Below are 19,355 nucleotides of genomic sequence, written 5' to 3' on the forward strand. Positions count from 1 at the left end.
TTAGGCTGACTGCCCTGCTTCTGGTTGATACAACCTTCAGAGATATGTTAACATTATCAATTAAGGTACAGATTTTTTTGCCTTGGCCTTAAGGCCCTATCATTTCCTTAAAGTGAGTGATGTTACTGATTTAAGCTTATGGTTCAAGTCTCAGAGTTTGATGGGATGGAATAGAGTGGAACGCAAGGCTACTCTCTATTACCTACAAGGCGTGAGACATTTAGACATCATAACATAAGTGTTTAACCAACACATGGTAAGATACTCATAATGAGCGAATGGAACCTTCGTAAGGAGTTGGAAACTATTGCAGTTTCTGAATTTCGCCCAAAGAAATGTTTATTCTTTAATCTTCCAATTTTAAATATCTAGTGGGGAACGTAAGCAGTAACTGTTAAGTATATGCAGAGAACGCATTGCATTATTTTGTGCACGTTTGTAACAGAGAGAGAGAGAGAGTGGAGATCTGCTCTTTGTGCCCCAGGCGGCCTTCAGAATACTGTTCGATGAAGCTAGTGCTCAAGAAGTATTTGGGGAGAGGATGAATGATCTGATTGTTTAACCCACAAGGATGGTATAATGTTGTTCATTCTGAGTAAATTGCTCATTTATTTGTGGTAACGTATTTTACACCAGCTTGAAGGAAGATTTGATGCCATTTTCTGTGTCTTGCCCTGAGCAAGTTTCTGTGGAAGTTGAGAAAAATGTCAAATAATTAAGTTTTCTTTCAAAGGCTGATTGGAACCAAGATGTATATATGTGTATGGGTGTGTGTGTGTGTGTGTTTGTGTGTGTATGTGTGTATATACACACATGCATACTCCAGGATGTCTTATATTTGAAATAAAGCAATCTCGAATCAATTTCCAGTCCGTGTGGTGTACGCTGGATTGTGATAGGCTTAGGTGGGGATTTTCAGCCTCTGCTCTGTTGACATGTGGCTGGGTGATTTTTTTGTGGTTGTAGGGCACATTGTAAGGTGTTTAGCAGCACCCCTGACCTCTCCCTACTATCTGCCAGTAGCAACTCTCTCTATTCCCCAGTGTGACACGCAAAAATGTTTCCAGACATTTCAGATGCCTGGAAGGAGAAGGTGCAGACTTGCCCTGACTGAGAACCACTGAGATACATGGAGAGCTGAAAGGCTGGGATGCAGCCTGGCTCTGCCACTAAGTGGCTGTTAGACCCGGGAAAAGGGGCCTGGACTTTCTTGACTTTAGTGCCATTTCTGTAAAACAAAAGAGTGAAATGAGATGACTCCTGAGAGTCCTTCAGCTTTACTGTCCCATGCCAGGGTTAAGATTGTAATAAATGCTGTCCTTGATCTGGCTGCTGCATTCACCCTAAAGAACATTCAGCATTCATTCCCTTCTTTCCATCTCTCACAGTCCTGATCACTCAACTCTCCTTTTCTTCTCTGTCACTCTGCATTCACAGGTTTGCCCGACTTGCTGCAACCACATTTATCAGTCAGGGGATTCCTGTGTACCTCTTTTCTGATATAACGCCAACCCCCTTTGTGGTAAGTAGCCGTTTCCTTTCATAATTTCCTGTCACGTGATCAGGGATGGGCCTTGGCTGAATATGACAGTCTTGAGGGCTATTGGGATTGGACTGTTTGAATGACAGAGGAGCTCATTGGCATGTATGAGGCATTTTCTTTTCTCTCCTGGAGTGTTTCTCCCACATCCTAGTAATATTTCTCTGGTATTCAACTTTTGATTCATTGGAATCGGTTTTTTATAAGTAAAGTTTTCCTTTTGTTTGCATTCTAAGGATATTTGAGTGAGTTAGCAAAAAAAAAATTTTTTTTTTGAGACAGAGTCTTGCTATGTTGCCTAGGCTGGAGTGCGACGGTGCAGTCTTGGCTCACTGTAACCTCCGTCTCCTGGGTTCAAGCAGTTCTCCTACCTCAGCCTCCCAAGTAGCTGGGATTACAGGCGCCTGCCACCACGCCCAGCTAGTTTTTGCATTTTTAGTAGAAATGAGGCTTCACCACATTGGCCACGCTAGTCTCGAACTCCTGACCTCAGGTCATCCGCCCGCCTTGGCCTCCCAAAGTGCTGGTATTACAGGCGTGAGTCACCGCGCGTGGCCTTTTCTCCATTTTTAAATTTGGTTTGCAGTTCTTTTTCTCAGCTATCACAATTAAGAAACTTCTTGGGTCGAAATCTGAATTCACCTCAAACCCTGTCTGGTCATGAGTGTTTTTGACAAGCTGGCACACCCCCGTTTTATACAAACGTTTTATTCTAAATACTATTCATGGCTAATACAGAGAGCATGCTCGGCATGTTTGAGTAAGACTTTTATCAAATCCTTTGTGTAGCACAATCTAAAGAAAAGACAGTAGGGACTAAGACAGCTGTTGCTTTGACATAGACAAAACTTTTAAGAGCTGGGCCAGATGCTGAAGATACGTTTTGAAAAATGTGATTTGGATGCAGTTACTCGCATCTAGTAGAAATGAGACTGTATCGCTACGGAAGGAGATTCCAACTCATTTTGTGTTTGCTGGCTCTAGTGCACTGGCAGGTAGATGCAGCACCCGTAGGCTGTAAATAACCTGGTACACACTCTATTCACATCTAAATGTAGTTCATTTCATTGTTTGATGGAAAAATTGTCATGTATTCAAGCATCCTAATTACCTTCTGTACTAAGTGTTAATAGCTATTAATTTTATGTCAGACATGAATTGAACCAGTGTGTCATGATCCTTTGTCCACACTGAGGAGTCGTTCTCCTCTTTTCTTTGGCCCAGGACACCTGAGACATGTGACATAACTTCCAGGGGATTGAGGGACTGCAATGATTCTTGGTGGGAGGGTGGAGGGGACAGACAATTTAAATCTCAGGTTGCCTGTGTATAATCAATGTCATTTGCCATAATGGGGGAATAATCCAGCCCCTCCTCCCATTTTGGGAAGTAGTAGAGATGGGAGCTAAGTTGAAATATAAATAACCCTGGAGGGAGAGATAAATGAGCAATGTGTAAGAGCATTCTCCATTACCTCAACTTTTTTTTTGAGACAGAGTTTCACTTTTGTCTCAAAAAGAGTTAGGGCTGGAGTGTGGTGGCACGATCTCGGCTCACTGTAACCCCCGCCTCCCGGGTTCAAGTGATTCTCCTGCCTCAGCCTCTCAAGTCGCTGAGATTACAGGTGCCTGCCACCATGCCTGGCTAATTCTTTTGTATTTTTGGTAGAGACAGGGTTTCACCATGTTGGCCAGGCTGGTCTTGAACTCCTGACCTCAAGTGATCCACCTGTCTCGGCCTCTCAAAGTGGTGGGATTATAGGCGTGAGCCATCACCCCCAGCCCCTCAGTATTTTTCTCAACCTTTTCCTTAAAAGCAAATGAGAAAGAGGAGAAGAGGGAGAAGCAGTTGGAGGGAGTAAACTGAATCCACAAACTTCTGTCTCAGGTAGAAGCCTTGAAACCATTGGAATGGAGGCTTAGACCATTGTTGTGTTTGAAGAATTTTCTAGCTCAACCAAGTAGAAGATGGAATGAGAAGGCACTGAGGAAATTACTCACCTTTCTTATTAGGAAATGCATCCTGGAATTTTGAGCAGTCAGTTCTAAGGGTAGTTGCATACTGCTGGGGTGTGGCTCCGAAATACTATGCTATTTATATATTACATTTATTAAAAGGGAGCAAGTTGGCATGAACAATATAAAATAGACATTTTAAGGATGTCTGCTTTTTTTGTTAAAAACTGTTTGTTCTTGTTTCCTACTATGTTACAGCCCTTCACGGTATTGCGCTTGAAACTTTGTGCTGGAATCATGATAACTGCATCTCACAATCCAAAGCAGGATAATGGTTATAAGGTATTTTCCTTTTTCTACTCCACACATACATCTTTCTGTAGGAATCCTATATCTGTATTCTTTGGGACCGTGGGTAACAGGTGCCTTATTTCCATTAACTGTAAACCTTCTGAATGTGTTCCTGGGTTCTCTAGGTCTATTGGGATAATGGAGCTCAGATCATCTCTCCTCATGATAAAGGGATTTCTCAAGCTATTGAAGAAAACCTAGAACCGTGGCCTCAAGCTTGGGATGACTCTTTAATTGATAGCAGTCCACTTCTTCACAATCCCAGTGCTTCCATCAATAATGACTACTTTGAGGACCTTAAAAAGTACTGTTTCCACAGGTAAACGAATTGTGTCTTCACTGGCCTCGAGTGAGTTAAGTTTATGTGATTCAGCCAAATTCTATCAGTGTTCATGAAGTTTTTCTCTTTAACTGGTTCATGTGCTTCGGCTGTGTCTGATTTTATTTTATTTTGTTTACTTATTTTGAGACAGGGTCTCACTCTGTCACCCAGGCTGGAGTGCAGTGGCACGATCTTGGCTCACTACAACCTCTGCCTTCTAGATTCAAGCGATTCTTGTGCCTCAGCCTCCCAAATAGTTGGGATTACAGGCGTGAGCCACTGCACCCAGCTAGTTTTTTTGTATTTTTAATAGAAACAAGGTATTGTGGCATGTTGGCCAGGCTAGTCTTGAACTCCTGGCCTCAAGTGATCCACCGGCCTTGGCCTCCCAAAGTGCTGGGATTCCAGGTATGAGCCACCATACCCAACCAGCCGCATCCTATTTTAGAGGCTGTAAATCAGGCCTTGGCAAACTTTTCTTAAAGGGATAGATAGTAAATATTTTTGGCTTTGAGGACCACATGGACTCTTTCTCAACTACTCAACTCTGCTGTTTTAGTACAAAAGCCGTCATAGATGAAATGTCAGTGAAGGAGTGCAGACGGAAGTGGTGGCTTGCCCATAGGCCTTAGTTTGCTGACCTCATAGATTCCGTACATGTATGTGATTCATACATATTCATACATGTCAGTGTGCATGTGTGTGTGTACATATATATGTATGTTTTAAAAACTTGCTTAAAAGTCTTGAATAGGAAACACTGGTATTTTTCTATCTTTCCAAAAATTTTCTGTGCATGTGCAAGCATATATATATATATATGTATAATATACTTCAAAACCATAAATGGGAATATAGTGTGTGTGTGTGTGGTTTGTTCTGTGCCCTTTTCCCCCTAATTAATTTGTCACGGACACCTTCCTATGTTAGTCCCTATTAGTCCCGACTTTCTGTCTTAAAGGCTGCTGCACTGGTGTGTTTAACTCAGTGACACAGACTCAGTCCTTACTGTAAGGTAGGAAGTGGTCTAGCAGAGTGACAGTAGTGTCTTCTTGAGTATGCTGTAGGTCCCACCCCTCCTGATTGTCCCCCTAGCAAGAAACCATGGATTCAAAGAAACTGAACTTGTAGGTGTCTTTGATATTGTATTTGTTGGATCAGCTGATGGTGTCCACTCCAGTGCAGAGTATGAAAGCCCAGTCCCTCCTGAAGGGAGCAGCCACGCCAGCCGAGTGTTGCCCACATGAAAATATAGGTCCCAGTTGCCAGGTCATCTGTGTTCTCCTATTCCCAAAAAAACCGGAAACCTGCATTTTGTGTGTGAAATCTCCTAATTCCTACATGTTGTACCATTTTTTTCAATGGTGTGTAGTCCAGACAAAACACATCTGTGAACTTTCCCTCTGCCCCTCTGATTTAACTTCACGAAAAATGAAGCATTTCTGGTTTTCGACTCCCAGTAGCTCGGGAGTCAACCCCCCTTGTGAACAGTTGCTTGACTGTATATGTGTGTGTGTGTGTGTGTGTGCGCATGCGTATCCGTAAGGTAACTTTCTGGCATCAGAATTGTCTATGCATTCGCAAAGTTGATAGTGCTTAGCAAATTGACCGCCAAAAATATACCAGTTGGTGCTCCCACCAGCAGTAGATGGTGACAGCATATGATATCTACATTTCCTCCTGCGCTGTGATCCAATTTCTCATTTTTCTCGATTTGCTAGTTGAAAGTAATAGCTCACTTTTATTTGTATTCTTTAACCTATATATTTCTATGTATTTGTTCACCTTTTATATTTATAAACATCTTTGTTTATAATATAAATACATATATACATATAATATATACATATAAAAAATATATATAATATATGTTTTTTAGATGTTTTCTGTTGTTATCTTTGGAATTTTTTATTGAAACTCTTTGCTGAACTGTTTACAAATTTGTATAATATTTATTAATCTTATTTTATAGCTTCTGTGTTTTATGTCATGCTTAGGAAGACACGCTCTATAACAAAATCATTAAAGTAACACAAAAAATTTCCCTTGTTTTATCTCTAGAACTTTCATGTTTGTGTTTTATAATATTTCAATCTTCTGTTTCATTAGTGATTTTTAATTTTATATGGGGCATGAAGTAGGAAAGCAGATTATAGGTTTTTTCTAAAAGGTTTGCGGTTGTACCAACATCAATGGAAGAATCTTTTTTTTTTTTTTTGACTAATTGGAAAGGTCACCTTTATGAAACAATTTCTAACGTTAATCAAGTGCTTATTACATATCAGATAGCTGCTGGAGACATTTCACATGTAATTTTTTTTCTTTTTTTTGAGACAGGGTCTCACATTGTCACCCAGGCTGGAGTGCAGTGGCATGATCTTGGCTCACTGCGGCCTTGACCTCCCAGGTTCAGGGAATGCTCCCTCCAAGTAGCTGGGACTACAGTTGTGCGCCACCATGCCCTCCTAATTTTTTTGTGTTTTTTTTTTTTGTAGATATGGGGTTTCACCATGTTGCCCAGGCTGGTCTTGTATTCCTGAGCTCAAGCAATCCACCAGCCTCGGCTTCCCAAAGTGCTAGGATTAGAGGAGTGAGCCACTGTGCCCAGTCAACATGTAATTTCATTTTAATCCTCAGAGTAATGCCAGTAAATTATAGTATATTATCATACATGTTATAGATGAGAAAACTATAAGAAAGAGTGGTTAATAGCCAACAGTCACACAGCTTATGGATGGCCGAGCTCCAGGATTTAAATTCAGACTCTGACTCCAGAGCATGTTAACCACTTAACATTATTACTTCTGTGTTCATTTCCCATTTCAAATTAGATTAACTTCTGAATTCTCTCTTCTGTTCCTTTAATCTGCCTTTTTATATCTAGTACCAAGCTGTTTTAATTACTATAGGTTTATTATGTATTTTAAAATGCAAGAGAGTTGTTTTTCCAGATTTTTCCTCCCTAATCTTACGTATTTATTTTCCCAGATGCATTTTATTTTCAGGGTATGCTTGTTTTAAACCACGATTCTCTTAGATAAGACCATGTTCATTTATTCATTCCCAAAAGAAATGGATAGTAACCTAAGATTCCAGTCATCAGAGCATTGGAAGTTTTTAAGCCTTTTATTTTTTGTAACTTCTCTTGTTAATTTTGATATCTGTTGTTAGTCTGTATGAAGTCCCTAAGTCATGGCATGGTATCAAACAGGATTGTTACTTGGCAAACAAAAAGTTTTATTTATTATTATTATTTTTTTTAATATTTTTTTTCCTGAGACGGAGTTACGCTCTTGTTGCCCAGGCTGGAGTGCAATGGCACAATCTCGGCTCACTGCAACCTCCGCCTCCCAGGTTCAAGCGATTCTCCTGCCTCAGTGTCCCAAGTAGCTGGGATTACAGGCATGCACCACCATGCCCAGCTAATTTTGTATGTTTAGTAGAGATGGGGTTTCTCCATGTTGGTGAGGCTGGTTTCAAACTCCTGACCTCAGGTGATCTGCTCGCCTTGGCCTCCCAAAGTAAAAGTTTTATTTTTTATATCTTTATGTATGGGATAACCCAACACATTTTGTTAAAAAGGACATTTTTAAAATCATTTCTGAAGCTGATAAAAGACATTTGGGAACATGTTGCTTTGGGGATGTATGGGTGTGTGGAGCCCTGGAACTGTCCCGGGCTGGCTCTGGCACTGTCAGGGCACCTATCAGGCCAGCAGTGAGTCTCGTGTAGGAACATGAGCTTGAGGTTCTTCTTTGTATCTCACTCTAGATGGGATACATAAAACAAAACCTGAAATAATCAGATTTGCTGAAAATAACTACGGAGTAGAATTTAAAACTTGAGTATGTTGAGGGAGGGAATATATATATCTGGGAGAGAATGGATACGTTTTGTTTTTTTGAAATGGAATTAGAAAGGTATTCAGTTGTCTTGTACATTCTTGCAAACCTTGCAGTTTTGAGAGCCCTGTTTCTACCTTTTATCATTTTACACGGTGTGTCTGATTCTAGGAGCGTGAACAGGGAGACGAAGGTGAAGTTTGTGCACACCTCTGTCCATGGGGTGGGTCATAACTTTGTGCAGTCAGCTTTCAAGGCTTTTGACCTTGTTCCTCCTGAGGCTGTTCCTGAACAGAAAGATCCGGATCCTGAGTTTCCAACGGTGAAATACCCGAATCCCGAAGAGGGGAAAGGTGTCTTGGTAACCTAATTTTTTTTTAAATTATGAAATCTGCTTTTATATTCAAAACTATTACTGTCAAGTAAAATACATTTTATATTTTTTCATTGTGCTGAAGAAAAACTAATTTCAGTGTGGAAATATGTATATAGGGCTGGGTGCAGCGCCTCACACCTGTAATCCCAGCACTTTGGGAGACCAAGGCAGGCGGATCACTTGAGGTCAGGTGTTCAAGAACAGCCTGGCCAACATGGCGAAACTCCGTCTCTACTAAAAATACAAAAATTAGTTGGGTGTGGTGGTACATGCCTGTTATCCCAGCTACTTGGGAGGCTGAGGCATTAGAGTTGTTTGAACCTGGGAGACGGAGGTTGCAGTGAGCTGAGATTGCACCACTGCACTCCAACCTGGGTGACAGAGTGAGACTCTGTCTCAAAAAAAAAAAAGGAAATATGTATATTTGTTAGTCATTAATTTCTTAAAGGATCTTTCTTTTTTTTTTTTTTTTTTTGAGACGGAGTCTCACTCAGTTACTCAGCCTGGAGTGCAGTGGCCGGATCTCAGCTCACTGCAAGCTCCGTCTCCCGGGTTTACGCCATTCTCCTGCCTCAGCCTCCCGAGTAGCTGGGACTACAGGCGCCCGCCACTACGCCCGGCTAGTTTTTTTGGTATTTTTTTAGCAGGGACAGGGTTTCACCGTGTTAGCCAGGATGGTCTCGATCTCCTGACCTCGTGATCCACCCGTCTCGGCCTCCCAAAGTGCTGGGATTACAGGCTTGAGCCACCGCGCCCGGCCTAGGATCTTTCAAATTAAACACCCCAGGATCAGGATATGAGAACTGAGCTCTAAATGGTGCTTCAAATTCAATTAATTTAATTTAATTTAATTTGCCATGTCTCCTTAATGCCAAAAAGAAGCAGTAATAGAGTGAAATTTTATCAGATTATGATTTTTATTTCTTGTCATTTTTCTGATATGAAGAAATGTTGCTTACAGTATGGTTCCTTTAACATTTTTAAAGGTTGGGGTAGCAGTGGTATTCAGAGAATCAGTTTGTTTTGTTTTATTTGTGAGGCTGATCACACGGCAATGCCCGGAAATACCAGTCCAACCACACACCTACTGGCACATGTGCAGCGGGCACACTGGTAGGCTTGGTTCACACACCGATGCTCCCATTATCTGACCTCTGACTTAGGAAGATACTATGTGGCCAACCAAGACCAGCTGTAGCTTTTGTTTGCTAAATTTCACTTCTGGAGCTGGTCTTGGTTGGTCCTATATTATCTTTCTAAGAGCGGAAAGACCTCTTGAGTTCTTAAGGAGCTGAATGTTTTTAAAGACTACCATATGCTCGATTCTTGATTAAATAATCTTTTATTTTCATATTCTTCTTCAGACTTTATCTTTTGCTTTGGCTGACAAAACCAAGGCCAGAATTGTTTTAGCAAATGACCCGGATGCTGATAGACTTGCTGTGGCAGAAAAGCAAGACAGGTAAAATTAATTGTGATTACCTCTATTATAGAACATATGAAGGATGATCTCTTCATTGGTAAAATGTTCCTGGGGAGATGAGACCTATTTGGAAACATTTCCCATTTATTTTGCAAATGATCGTTTCACTGAACCTCCTGTGGAGTCTTCTGATGGAGAGCAAGATAGAGATCTAGTGTAGGGGGAGGTTACGTGATTGGCAAGCATAATGCAGAGTAAATCAACCCAGTATGTGTTTCAAATTGAAACTCCTATTTGGGAACTTCTAATTTTATAATTGATTTTATTATAAGTAATGTCTCAGTGTCTAATGAGGGTAAAGCACTTTGGAGCTAGCTATGTGCTTCAGTATTTGCTGAGGGGTTTAGGAGGGAGCTGTATCTTCAAGGAGATGCTGAATTTAGTTTGGACAGACCAGGGAGGAATTCCTGTGGGGTATCGGCACAGTGTTTAAGACAAGTCTGACCAGAGAGTTTGAACAAAGGAGAAGTAAGTACGTGGGGGCTAAAGTTGAAAGGTAGGCAGGGCCCAAGCTATTTTGGGTGTCGGGCAGCCTATGTGATGTTTTGGGGGCAAGAGGGTGCTGCTGCTGAAATGGCAGGGTTTTTAGATTGTGATAAAACAGATTCTATTCTATGTCAGTGTTGAGAAAGTTAAGCTAAGGTGATACATCCTGATAGATGAGTTTTACTTTTAGCCATCTGGACTGCCAAGAGAAGCAGAAATTGCATACCTTTTCTCTGATGTTCTGACTATTTAGGACTGAGCTTGATCTTAAGTGGGACTGAGCTGTCCCGTCTCAGAATCAGCAACACTAACTAGTCCAGAAATTGAGATAGCAAAACTTACTCTATATATGGGGGATCTTGCCAGCATATTTGTTATATTTAAAACCAAAGGCTTTGCCAAAGATTAATATAGAGCCATTGTGTGTCATGTCTGACATACTTATTTTATACAGTCTTCAAAGACAGGATGTCTGTTCAGGCAAACTGGCTGATATATATGGTAGCTGCTCAGATGTTTGTAAAATGGCAGTTACATTTCTGACCAGTTATTTAAAGATGATGAATAACAAGAACAGCCTTGCAGAAAATACTTTGCGGCTTTGTTTGCTAAATTGTTTTATCCCCATGACACTCTAGAGTCTTCCTTGAGATTATGGAAATGAATAGTTGTTTTTTTTCTTTCAGTGGTGAATGGAGGGTGTTTTCAGGCAATGAGTTGGGGGCCCTCTTGGGCTGGTGGCTTTTTACATCTTGGAAAGAGAAGAACCAGGATCGCAGTGCTCTCAAAGACACGTACATGTTGTCCAGCACCGTCTCCTCTAAAATCTTGCGGGCCATTGCCTTAAAGGAAGGTTTTCATTTTGAGGTAAGTTGTTTCTGGGATTCACTCATTTTCCTTTCATCTGCTCTGTGGAAGATCTAAGGCATGTCTTTCTCATTTTGATTATCCCTTTAGGAAACATTAACTGGCTTTAAGTGGATGGGAAACAGAGCCAAACAGCTAATAGACCAGGGGAAAACGGTCTTGTTTGCATTTGAAGAAGCTATTGGTAAGAAGTGATCATGAACATTAAGGAATTGGTTACAAAGCAAAAGGAAAAGTTTGCATTTGGATTCAAAGATCCACAGTGAAACGAGGTTTATTTTGCTTCTCCAGCACTCAGGTTGAATGTCGAACTGTCCTACTCCAAAATTGACATCTCAGATGATTTACAGCAAAAAGTAATGTCTTAAAAACAACCAAGTCATTCATGTCAGAATCCTTGGCCTGAATGACTGAGAACAGTGATATTGTATGCCTGACTGCCAGTATATGGATTTTGGGAGGTGTGATGTTTCCTCCACTGTGGTGTCTAATATCCAAGCCTAAACCCTGTTGTATTTAAAGTCCATCCTCCTCCGAAAGTGCTAATGAGGATCTATGCTAGGGTCTATGCAGAGGAAGGGAGAAGGAAAGCATGGTTCCCTGCTGTCATCAAAATGATAGTCACCCAAAAGGACGAACCAGGTCCAGCCAGAATGACAGAAAAACCCTTGTCCTAAACTGTCAATATAAATGAACAGAAAGGAGAGCTAGCTATAGAAATTTGAAATTCACATTGTACCAAATGCTTTTAAGCTATTAATTTAGTAAAAACTATTATGCATTAGATTTATTTATATTCATTTGTATATTCTCGGTGACACTAACACACGATTTAACTGATCGAAGAAAGTGTCATCGCTCAGGTTCTGCTCGTTCATTGTCAGATTTGGCAGACTTGTCTTTTCATAGATTTTTATTTTAGAAAAGGTTTTCTTACATTCATTTATCAAGTATTAATTGCATGTCTATTACTCAGTGACTCTAAAAGAAATGATAGCACTGACCTTAGCCTACAGCAGCTTAGATAGATTTGGTGAAGTAATCACACACAAGAGTATAGGCCAGATGTCAAAATGAATAATGTAACTAACAAATACTATTGGGATTCAAAGAAGAAAGAGATATGTATTGACCAGGACAATTAGAAACAATTTCATGAGCTGGAAGGAGTTTCATGACTCTAGTGATTGAGCACCGTGTGGCCAGGAGGGAAAATCTTGCCAGTTCTTCAGCAAATACTTCTTGAAGGCCTGCTATGGGCTAGGCAGTGGGCTCAATTCTTAAACATAAGGTAGTTAATGAGAAACGAGCCTACACGCAACACTGTACAACCTCGAATATGCAGTAGCCAGGATTCATACTCACATGTGGTTTGACGCTGTATTGTATAGATGTATGTGTGACGTGTGTTTCTGCAGGATACATGTGCTGCCCTTTTGTTCTGGACAAAGATGGAGTCAGTGCCGCTGTCATAAGTGCAGAGTTGGCTAGCTTTCTAGCAACCAAGAATTTGTCTTTGTCTCAGCAACTAAAGGCCATTTATGTGGAGTAAGTTATTATTGACTCTGTTGGATCGAAATAATATTTTGAAATGTTCTGTTATATACTTATGCATGAGATACTAATATCCTTTCTAATGCTCTTATTTTGGTGATGAATTCTATTTCGTATAAAAATTAAGTAAGGCAGGGCACAGTGGCTCACGCCTATAATCCCAGCACTTTGGGAGGCTGAGGTGGGTGGATCACCTGAAGTCAGGAGTTTGAGACTAGACTGGCCAACATGGTGAAACCCCGTCTCTACTAAACATACAAAAATTAGCTGGGCACGGTGGTGGGCACCTGTAATCCCAGCTACTCGGGAGACTGAGGCAGGAGAATTGCTTGAACCTGGGAGGCAGAGGTTGCAGTGAGCTGAGATTGCACCATTGCACTGCAGCCTGGGCGACAAGAGCTAAACTCTGTCTCAAAAAAAAAAAAAAAACTAAAGAGGTCACCTTTTCCTTTTGATACTTAACCACTTAGTAATTACTATTCCTGATTGCATTAATTTTTAACAAATGATAACATGAAAGAATGTGATTTGAAGTGTCCGATGTCAAAAAATGAAGACATTTAATCTTTTTTGATATCGGACACTTAAAATCATTTTTTTTGTAGCAATTACTCAACTCTGCCTTGCGTGTGTAGTGCATAAGCATCCAGAGATAATACAGAAAGTGATGGGTATCACGTGGCTGTCTGTGCAAATGCAGGTGGAAGACCAGGCAGTCATTTGGTGATCCCTGGGGTAGATTGTTGGACCTCTTTTTTTTTTGAGACGGGGTCTTGCTCTGTCACCCAGGCTGGAGTGCAGTGGCATGATCTCGGCTTACTGCAACCTCTGCTTCCTGGGTTCAAGCAATTCTCCTACCTCAGCCTCCCGAGTAGCTGGGATTACAGGCGTCCCCACACCTGGCTAATTTTTGTATTTTTAGTAGCTGGGGGTTTCACCATGTTGGCCAGGCTGGTTTCGAACTCCTAACTTCAGGTGATCCACGCATCTCAGCCTCCCAAAGTGCTGGGATTACAGGCATGAGCCACTGTACCTGGCCTGGCCCTCTTTTTTAATGGTCTTTTAAAAATTATTCCTTTGGAGTCAGTTATGGCTATTACATTTATTTTATTATTTTTTATTTTATTTTATTTATTTATTTTATTTTTATTTTTTATTTTTATTTTATTCTTTTGAGACGGAGTCTCTCGTTGCCCGGGCTGGAGTGCAATGGTACAATCTTGACTCACTGAATCCTCCACCTCCTGGGTTCAAGCGATTCTCCTGCCTCAGCCTCCAGAGTAGCTCTGACTATAGGTGCCTGCCACCATACCCGGCTAAGTTTTGTATTTTTAGTAGAGAGGAGGTTTCACCATGTTGGCCAGGCTAGTCTCAAACTCCTGACCTCAGGTGATTCGCCTGCCTTGGCCTCACAAAGTCCTGGGATTACAGGCGTGAGCCACCACGCCCCGCCATATTTATTTTAGAATACACTGGTTGGTACATGTTATGTGTCCACCCTACAAAAGTATTTGTTCCTCATATGCATGATTTGTATTTGTTTGATAGGTATGGCTACCATATTACTAAAGCTTCCTATTTTATCTGTCACGATCAAGACACCATTAAGAAATTATTTGAAAACCTCAGAAACTACGATGGAAAAAATAATTATCCAAAAGCTTGTGGCAAATTTGAAATTTCTGCCATTAGGGACCTTACAACTGGCTATGATGATAGCCAGCCTGATAAGAAAGCTGTAAGTAATGTCTTCTCTTGTCAACCAACCTCTTTTCTATTTACCTTTTAAAATAATTTGAACAAATTATTTAATCATACAATTAACTGAAACTGATTTTAGGCACTTAGGCGTGATTATAAATAAGCTATAAAAAATATATGGAAGTCGGGTGTGGTGGTTTATGCCTGTAATCCCACCACTTTGGGAGGCTGAGGTGGGCAAATCACTTGAGGGTCAGGAGTTCGAGACTAGGCTGGCCAACAAGGCAAAACCTGGTCTCTATTAAAAAAGACAAAAATTAGCCAGGTGTGGTACGTTAAAAACCACAGGCTAGAACTAAAAGAGATTCTACTAGGCCGGGAGTGGTGGCTCACACCTGTAATCCCAGCACTTTGGGAGGCCGAGGCAGATGGATCACTTGAGGTCAGGAGTTCAAGGCCAGCATGGTGAAATCCCATCTCTGCTAAAACTACAAAAATTAGCCAGATGTGGTGGCATATACCTATAATCCCAGCTACTCAGGAGGGTGAAGCAGGAGAACTGCTTGAACCTGGGAGGTAGAGGTTGCAGTAAGCTGAGATTGCACCACTGTACTCTAGCCTGGGTGACAAAGCAAGACTTCGTCTCAAAGAAAAAAAAAAGAGGAACTAGTCATCAAAACCTTCCTGGTCATTTAGCACCTTAGGCAATAAGCAATAAGAGCTCAGCAGTGTGGAACCTGTCTGTGGTCACAGAGCTTAGTTGGTGGTGGTCCAGGGAGAATCTCGGTTTTCTGTCTCAGGATCCAGCATTCTCTCCCTGTCAGGAGTTCTCGCACTTGCAGGAGCGTCAGTAACCAAGAAGGCTGGCGAAAACAGTGCTGGAGCCCACACCTGCACTTTCTGATTCAGTAGGTCTGGGGTAGGAGCCAAAAATGTTCATTTCTAACAAGGTCCCAAGTGGTACTGACGCAGCTGGTCCTCACTTTGAGAACTACTGTTTGTTTTCTAGTTAGTTTACTGTGTTCTCTGAGTGTGTGGGAGCTGTTGGCTGTAAAGCCTGAGTTTGCATTCTTCACACCATGCAGTTCCTACACTGGAGATAAAAGAAGACCCAAAGGTAGCAGAAGAGTGTTGCTAACTATGTCAGGGGGTTGGGGGAAGAAAGTAAGAATATTCTTATGAGATGTTTAGCACGTTCTTTGATATTTACTTTGTTCTGTCTTTCATTTTCATCTGCACACAGCATATTTTAAAAACAGAAATAGTATGAAAACGCTTATGATGAAACATGGCAGTCCCACCCCTGCCACCTCATTGCCATGCCACCAAGACCACATTTGTAAATCATGTGTTCATATAGTGATGTTTTGATACACCAGTGTTACAATTTGTTGATTTTCTATTTTTGAGATAAAGATTTAGTTCTTACAATTTCTATATTTAATAATCGTCTTCTCCCCATCCTCACAGTACGTTTATGCCACACTTTTTGGTTAAATCAGATTCCATGCTTTTGTTATTATGACTAGTAACTGCCATTGCCTGCTAGCTAAGTAGTGTATTTTGATTAGGTTTCCCCAATTTGTATAGAGAATTGTATTTCCTGTACCTTTTTTTTTTTCCACGGAGACAGGGTCTTGCTGTGTCACTTAGTCACTTAGGCTGGAGTGAATGGCATGATCACAGCTCCCTGTAGCCTTGCCCTCCCAGGCTCAAGTGATCCTCACACCTCACCCTCCTGAGTAGCTAGAACCAAGGGTATGCCATCATGCCCAGCTTTTTTTTTTTTTTTTTTTTTTTTTTGGAGAGATGAGTCTCTCCCTATGTTTCCCCAGGCAGGTCTCAAGTGATCCTCTTGCCTTAGCCTCCCAAAGTACTGGGATTACAGGCATAAGCTACTGCACCTGCCTTAATTCATGTAGTAATAGTTGCTTTGTTCTTCCATTTGCCTGGATTTCTATCTACCTGTAAGTAGTTTTTCCCAAATCCTTCAAATGCCTCTCAGTAGGGTTTTCCTGGTCCATGTCCAATGGCCACCCTCCTGGTTCCTCCACCTGGCTGGGCCAGCTGCTTTCTGGGTTGGGTGCACAGCTGTCATCCTGGGAATGCTCTTCTCCAGGGTTGAGTCCCTTGTTCCTAGACCTCATGGCTTCCTCTTTCTGTATTTATTTTCCTAGATCACATCTTCTAATAGCTTTCCGAGAACAAGTTGTTGGGTAGTAAGTTTTCGGTGGCATTTAGGTCTGAAAATGTCTTATTCTGTACTCACACTTCATTGACTCACAGTTTGAAAGCATTGCTCCATTATTATTGGGCTTCCAGCATTGCTGCTGAGCCTCCCGTCCTTCCTTTTTCAGCAGATAGTTAAGGCCTACTGTGTGCTGCATGTAAGGTTATTGATGCCATACTTATTCAGTCCTTTCCATGCAACTTGTTTTGTTTGCTTTTTCCTCTGGGAAGATTTTAGGAACTTTTCTCTAAGCTTCAGGTTCCAAAATTTCACAGTGATATGCTATAGTATAGGTCCCTTTTTATTCATGTTTCTGGATACTTGGTCTGTAGAATCATTTATTTTAGTTCTGAGAAGTTTTCTAGAATATGTGTCAAGAAAGGGAGCTAATTGGTTGTTTTTTGAAATAACCACCTCCCCTGCATTTTCAGTTTTTCGTTTCTTGAAAAGTTCTTCGATGCTGGCTCTCAAAGACTGATGTTCTACTTTTCTTGTTTCTTTCTTCTTCTGTTTTTTTGGGAGATTTCCTTAGCTTTAGCTTTCAGCGCCTCTTGGCTATTTCAGTTATAACTCTCTAATTTATTAAAAATAGTTTCCTATTGAAACAGGGTCTTGCTCTTTCACCCAAACTGGAGTGCAGTCACATGATCATAGCTCACTGCGGCCTTGATCTCCTGGGCTCACGCGATCTTCCTGCTTCAGCCTCCTGAGTACCGGGGACTACAGGTGTGTGCCACCATGCCCGGCTAAGGTTTTTAGTTTATTAACACAGGATCTTGCTGTGTTGCCCAGGGTGATATTTTTTTTAATGTAAACAATATCTTATCTCTCTAAGGATTATAGACCTAATTATAGTTTTTTAAAAATATACGTCTTCTTTTTCCCCTACATTTTCTTTATTTCCACCAAGTTCTTTTTATTCTGTTTGTTTTGGACTTTGTCTTTTATCTGATGTCTTTCCCCAAAAGTCTGATGATCCTTAATTATCCTTTGGGCACCTAAGAACTGATTGGAAGCTCTGTGTACATATGCAGATCAAATGACATACTTCACTCAGAGGATATTGGTAGCAAGTTAACTTTATAAAGGGATCCCCTGTCTGATTTAATGAGACCTTAATCACCTACCCAAGGATTATAAGATGAGATGCCAAGGCCCTGGAGGCATGACTGGGGCAGAGCTGGGGGTGTCAGCCGGAGGGCTTCTACTTGATCCCTCTGTTTTCATCATGCCTTGCCCAGGTTCCCCAACTCCTGAATGTTTCTGATTTAATCTGCAGAGAATTTAAACCATCTCCTGCAGAAATAGAGAAGAGGTGGTTCTGTGACGGTGTGGGCTCAGGGCAAGGAACCAGAGTCTAAGAGCTTCTTTCAGACGCTGTTCCTGCTTTCTGCCCCTGCCTCACATCTGCCTTTCGCAGTACCTGCTGCCTCTGGTTCTTGAGCTTGGCCAGGATTTTGCAGAGTGCCTTGCTTTGGTTCTCACCCATGTCTCCTTCCGCAAGTACTCAGATTTCCTTCTCTGGGTCCCACCATACCAGTTCTGTGCCTCCATCTGTTTTCTGACTTGTGTGCTGGGTTGGCAGCCCCATCAGCTGCTACCTCCTCTTTGTCTCTTTGCCCGTGTGTTTCTGCTATTGAAAGTACTTCTGTAGTTTTAATGGAGTTTTGGGACCTATCAAATATAAATAAACCATTTCCTCGAGACCATTTTCTTTTCTAACCAATAAGTTTATATGGCATTTATTTTCTTATAGAAGCTTTTTTTTTCCTTTCCTTTTCTTTTTCTCTTTCTTTTTCTTTTTCAACATAGTTTCCTCTGTTACCCAGGCTGGAGGGCAATGGCGCAATCTCGGCTCCCTGCAACATCCGCCTCCCGGGTTCAAGTGATTCTCCTGCCTCAGCTTCCTGAGTAGCTGAGATTAGGCGCCTGCCACCATGCCTGGCTAATTTTTGTATTTTTAGTAGAGACCGGATTTTGCCATGTTGGCCAGGCTTGTCTCCAACTCCTGGCCTCACGTGGTCCGCCCTCCTTGGCCTCCCAAAGTGCTGGTATTACAGGCATGAGCCACCACGCCCAGCCTGAAAGCTTTATTTATTTAAAAAAAAAAAAAAAAAACTCCTTATGGAATTTTCTTTGCAAAGATTCACTTTGTAGCAGTAACTATGATCTAGTTTGGGTTTTTTTTTGTAGTGTGTTAATCTATTTAAGTCTATGTCTTATGAAATGATATGTTTTAATAAAACTTTAATAACTTCAATAGAACTAGGGAAGTAAAAGCTAATACACAAAGTTACTTAATTTTCTTTATTTAAAATTAATTTAGTTATGTTAATTCACAAATAAAAATTGTATACATTTATGATGTACAATCTGATGTTTTAAAATAGTGTGTACATTGTGATGGCTGAATCAACTTAATTAGCATATATTACCTCACATACTTATCATGTATTTGTAGCGAGAACACTTAAAATCTACTCTCTCAGCAATTTTCAAGTATGTAGTGCATCATTATTAACTGTAGTCACTGTATTGTACAATAGATCTCTTGAACTTTTCTTCTAACTGAAACTCTATGCCCTTTGACCAGCATCTCCCCAAACTCCCCCTTCCTTACCCTCACCCACCTCCCCCAGTCAGTCCCT

The 19,355-nt window shown here is 41.1% G+C and overlaps 1 protein-coding gene across 1 annotated transcript in view; it reads left to right on the forward strand.

The window, feature by feature from the left end:
- Positions 1-19,355, forward strand: part of PGM2 (phosphoglucomutase 2) — a 36,427-nt gene that overhangs the window by 9,689 nt on the left and 7,383 nt on the right. Inside the window, exons 4-12 of the mRNA XM_025385998.1 lie at positions 1,438-1,522; positions 3,754-3,837; positions 3,972-4,165; positions 8,182-8,371; positions 9,751-9,848; positions 11,042-11,222; positions 11,313-11,406; positions 12,641-12,770; positions 14,325-14,514. Coding sequence (XP_025241783.1) covers positions 1,438-1,522; positions 3,754-3,837; positions 3,972-4,165; positions 8,182-8,371; positions 9,751-9,848; positions 11,042-11,222; positions 11,313-11,406; positions 12,641-12,770; positions 14,325-14,514 — 1,246 coding nt within the window. The remainder of the gene's footprint in view (positions 1-1,437; positions 1,523-3,753; positions 3,838-3,971; positions 4,166-8,181; positions 8,372-9,750; positions 9,849-11,041; positions 11,223-11,312; positions 11,407-12,640; positions 12,771-14,324; positions 14,515-19,355) is intronic.

Source organism: Theropithecus gelada, chromosome 5 (assembly GCF_003255815.1).
Source record: "Theropithecus gelada isolate Dixy chromosome 5, Tgel_1.0, whole genome shotgun sequence".
Taxonomy (NCBI): domain Eukaryota; kingdom Metazoa; phylum Chordata; class Mammalia; order Primates; family Cercopithecidae; genus Theropithecus; species Theropithecus gelada.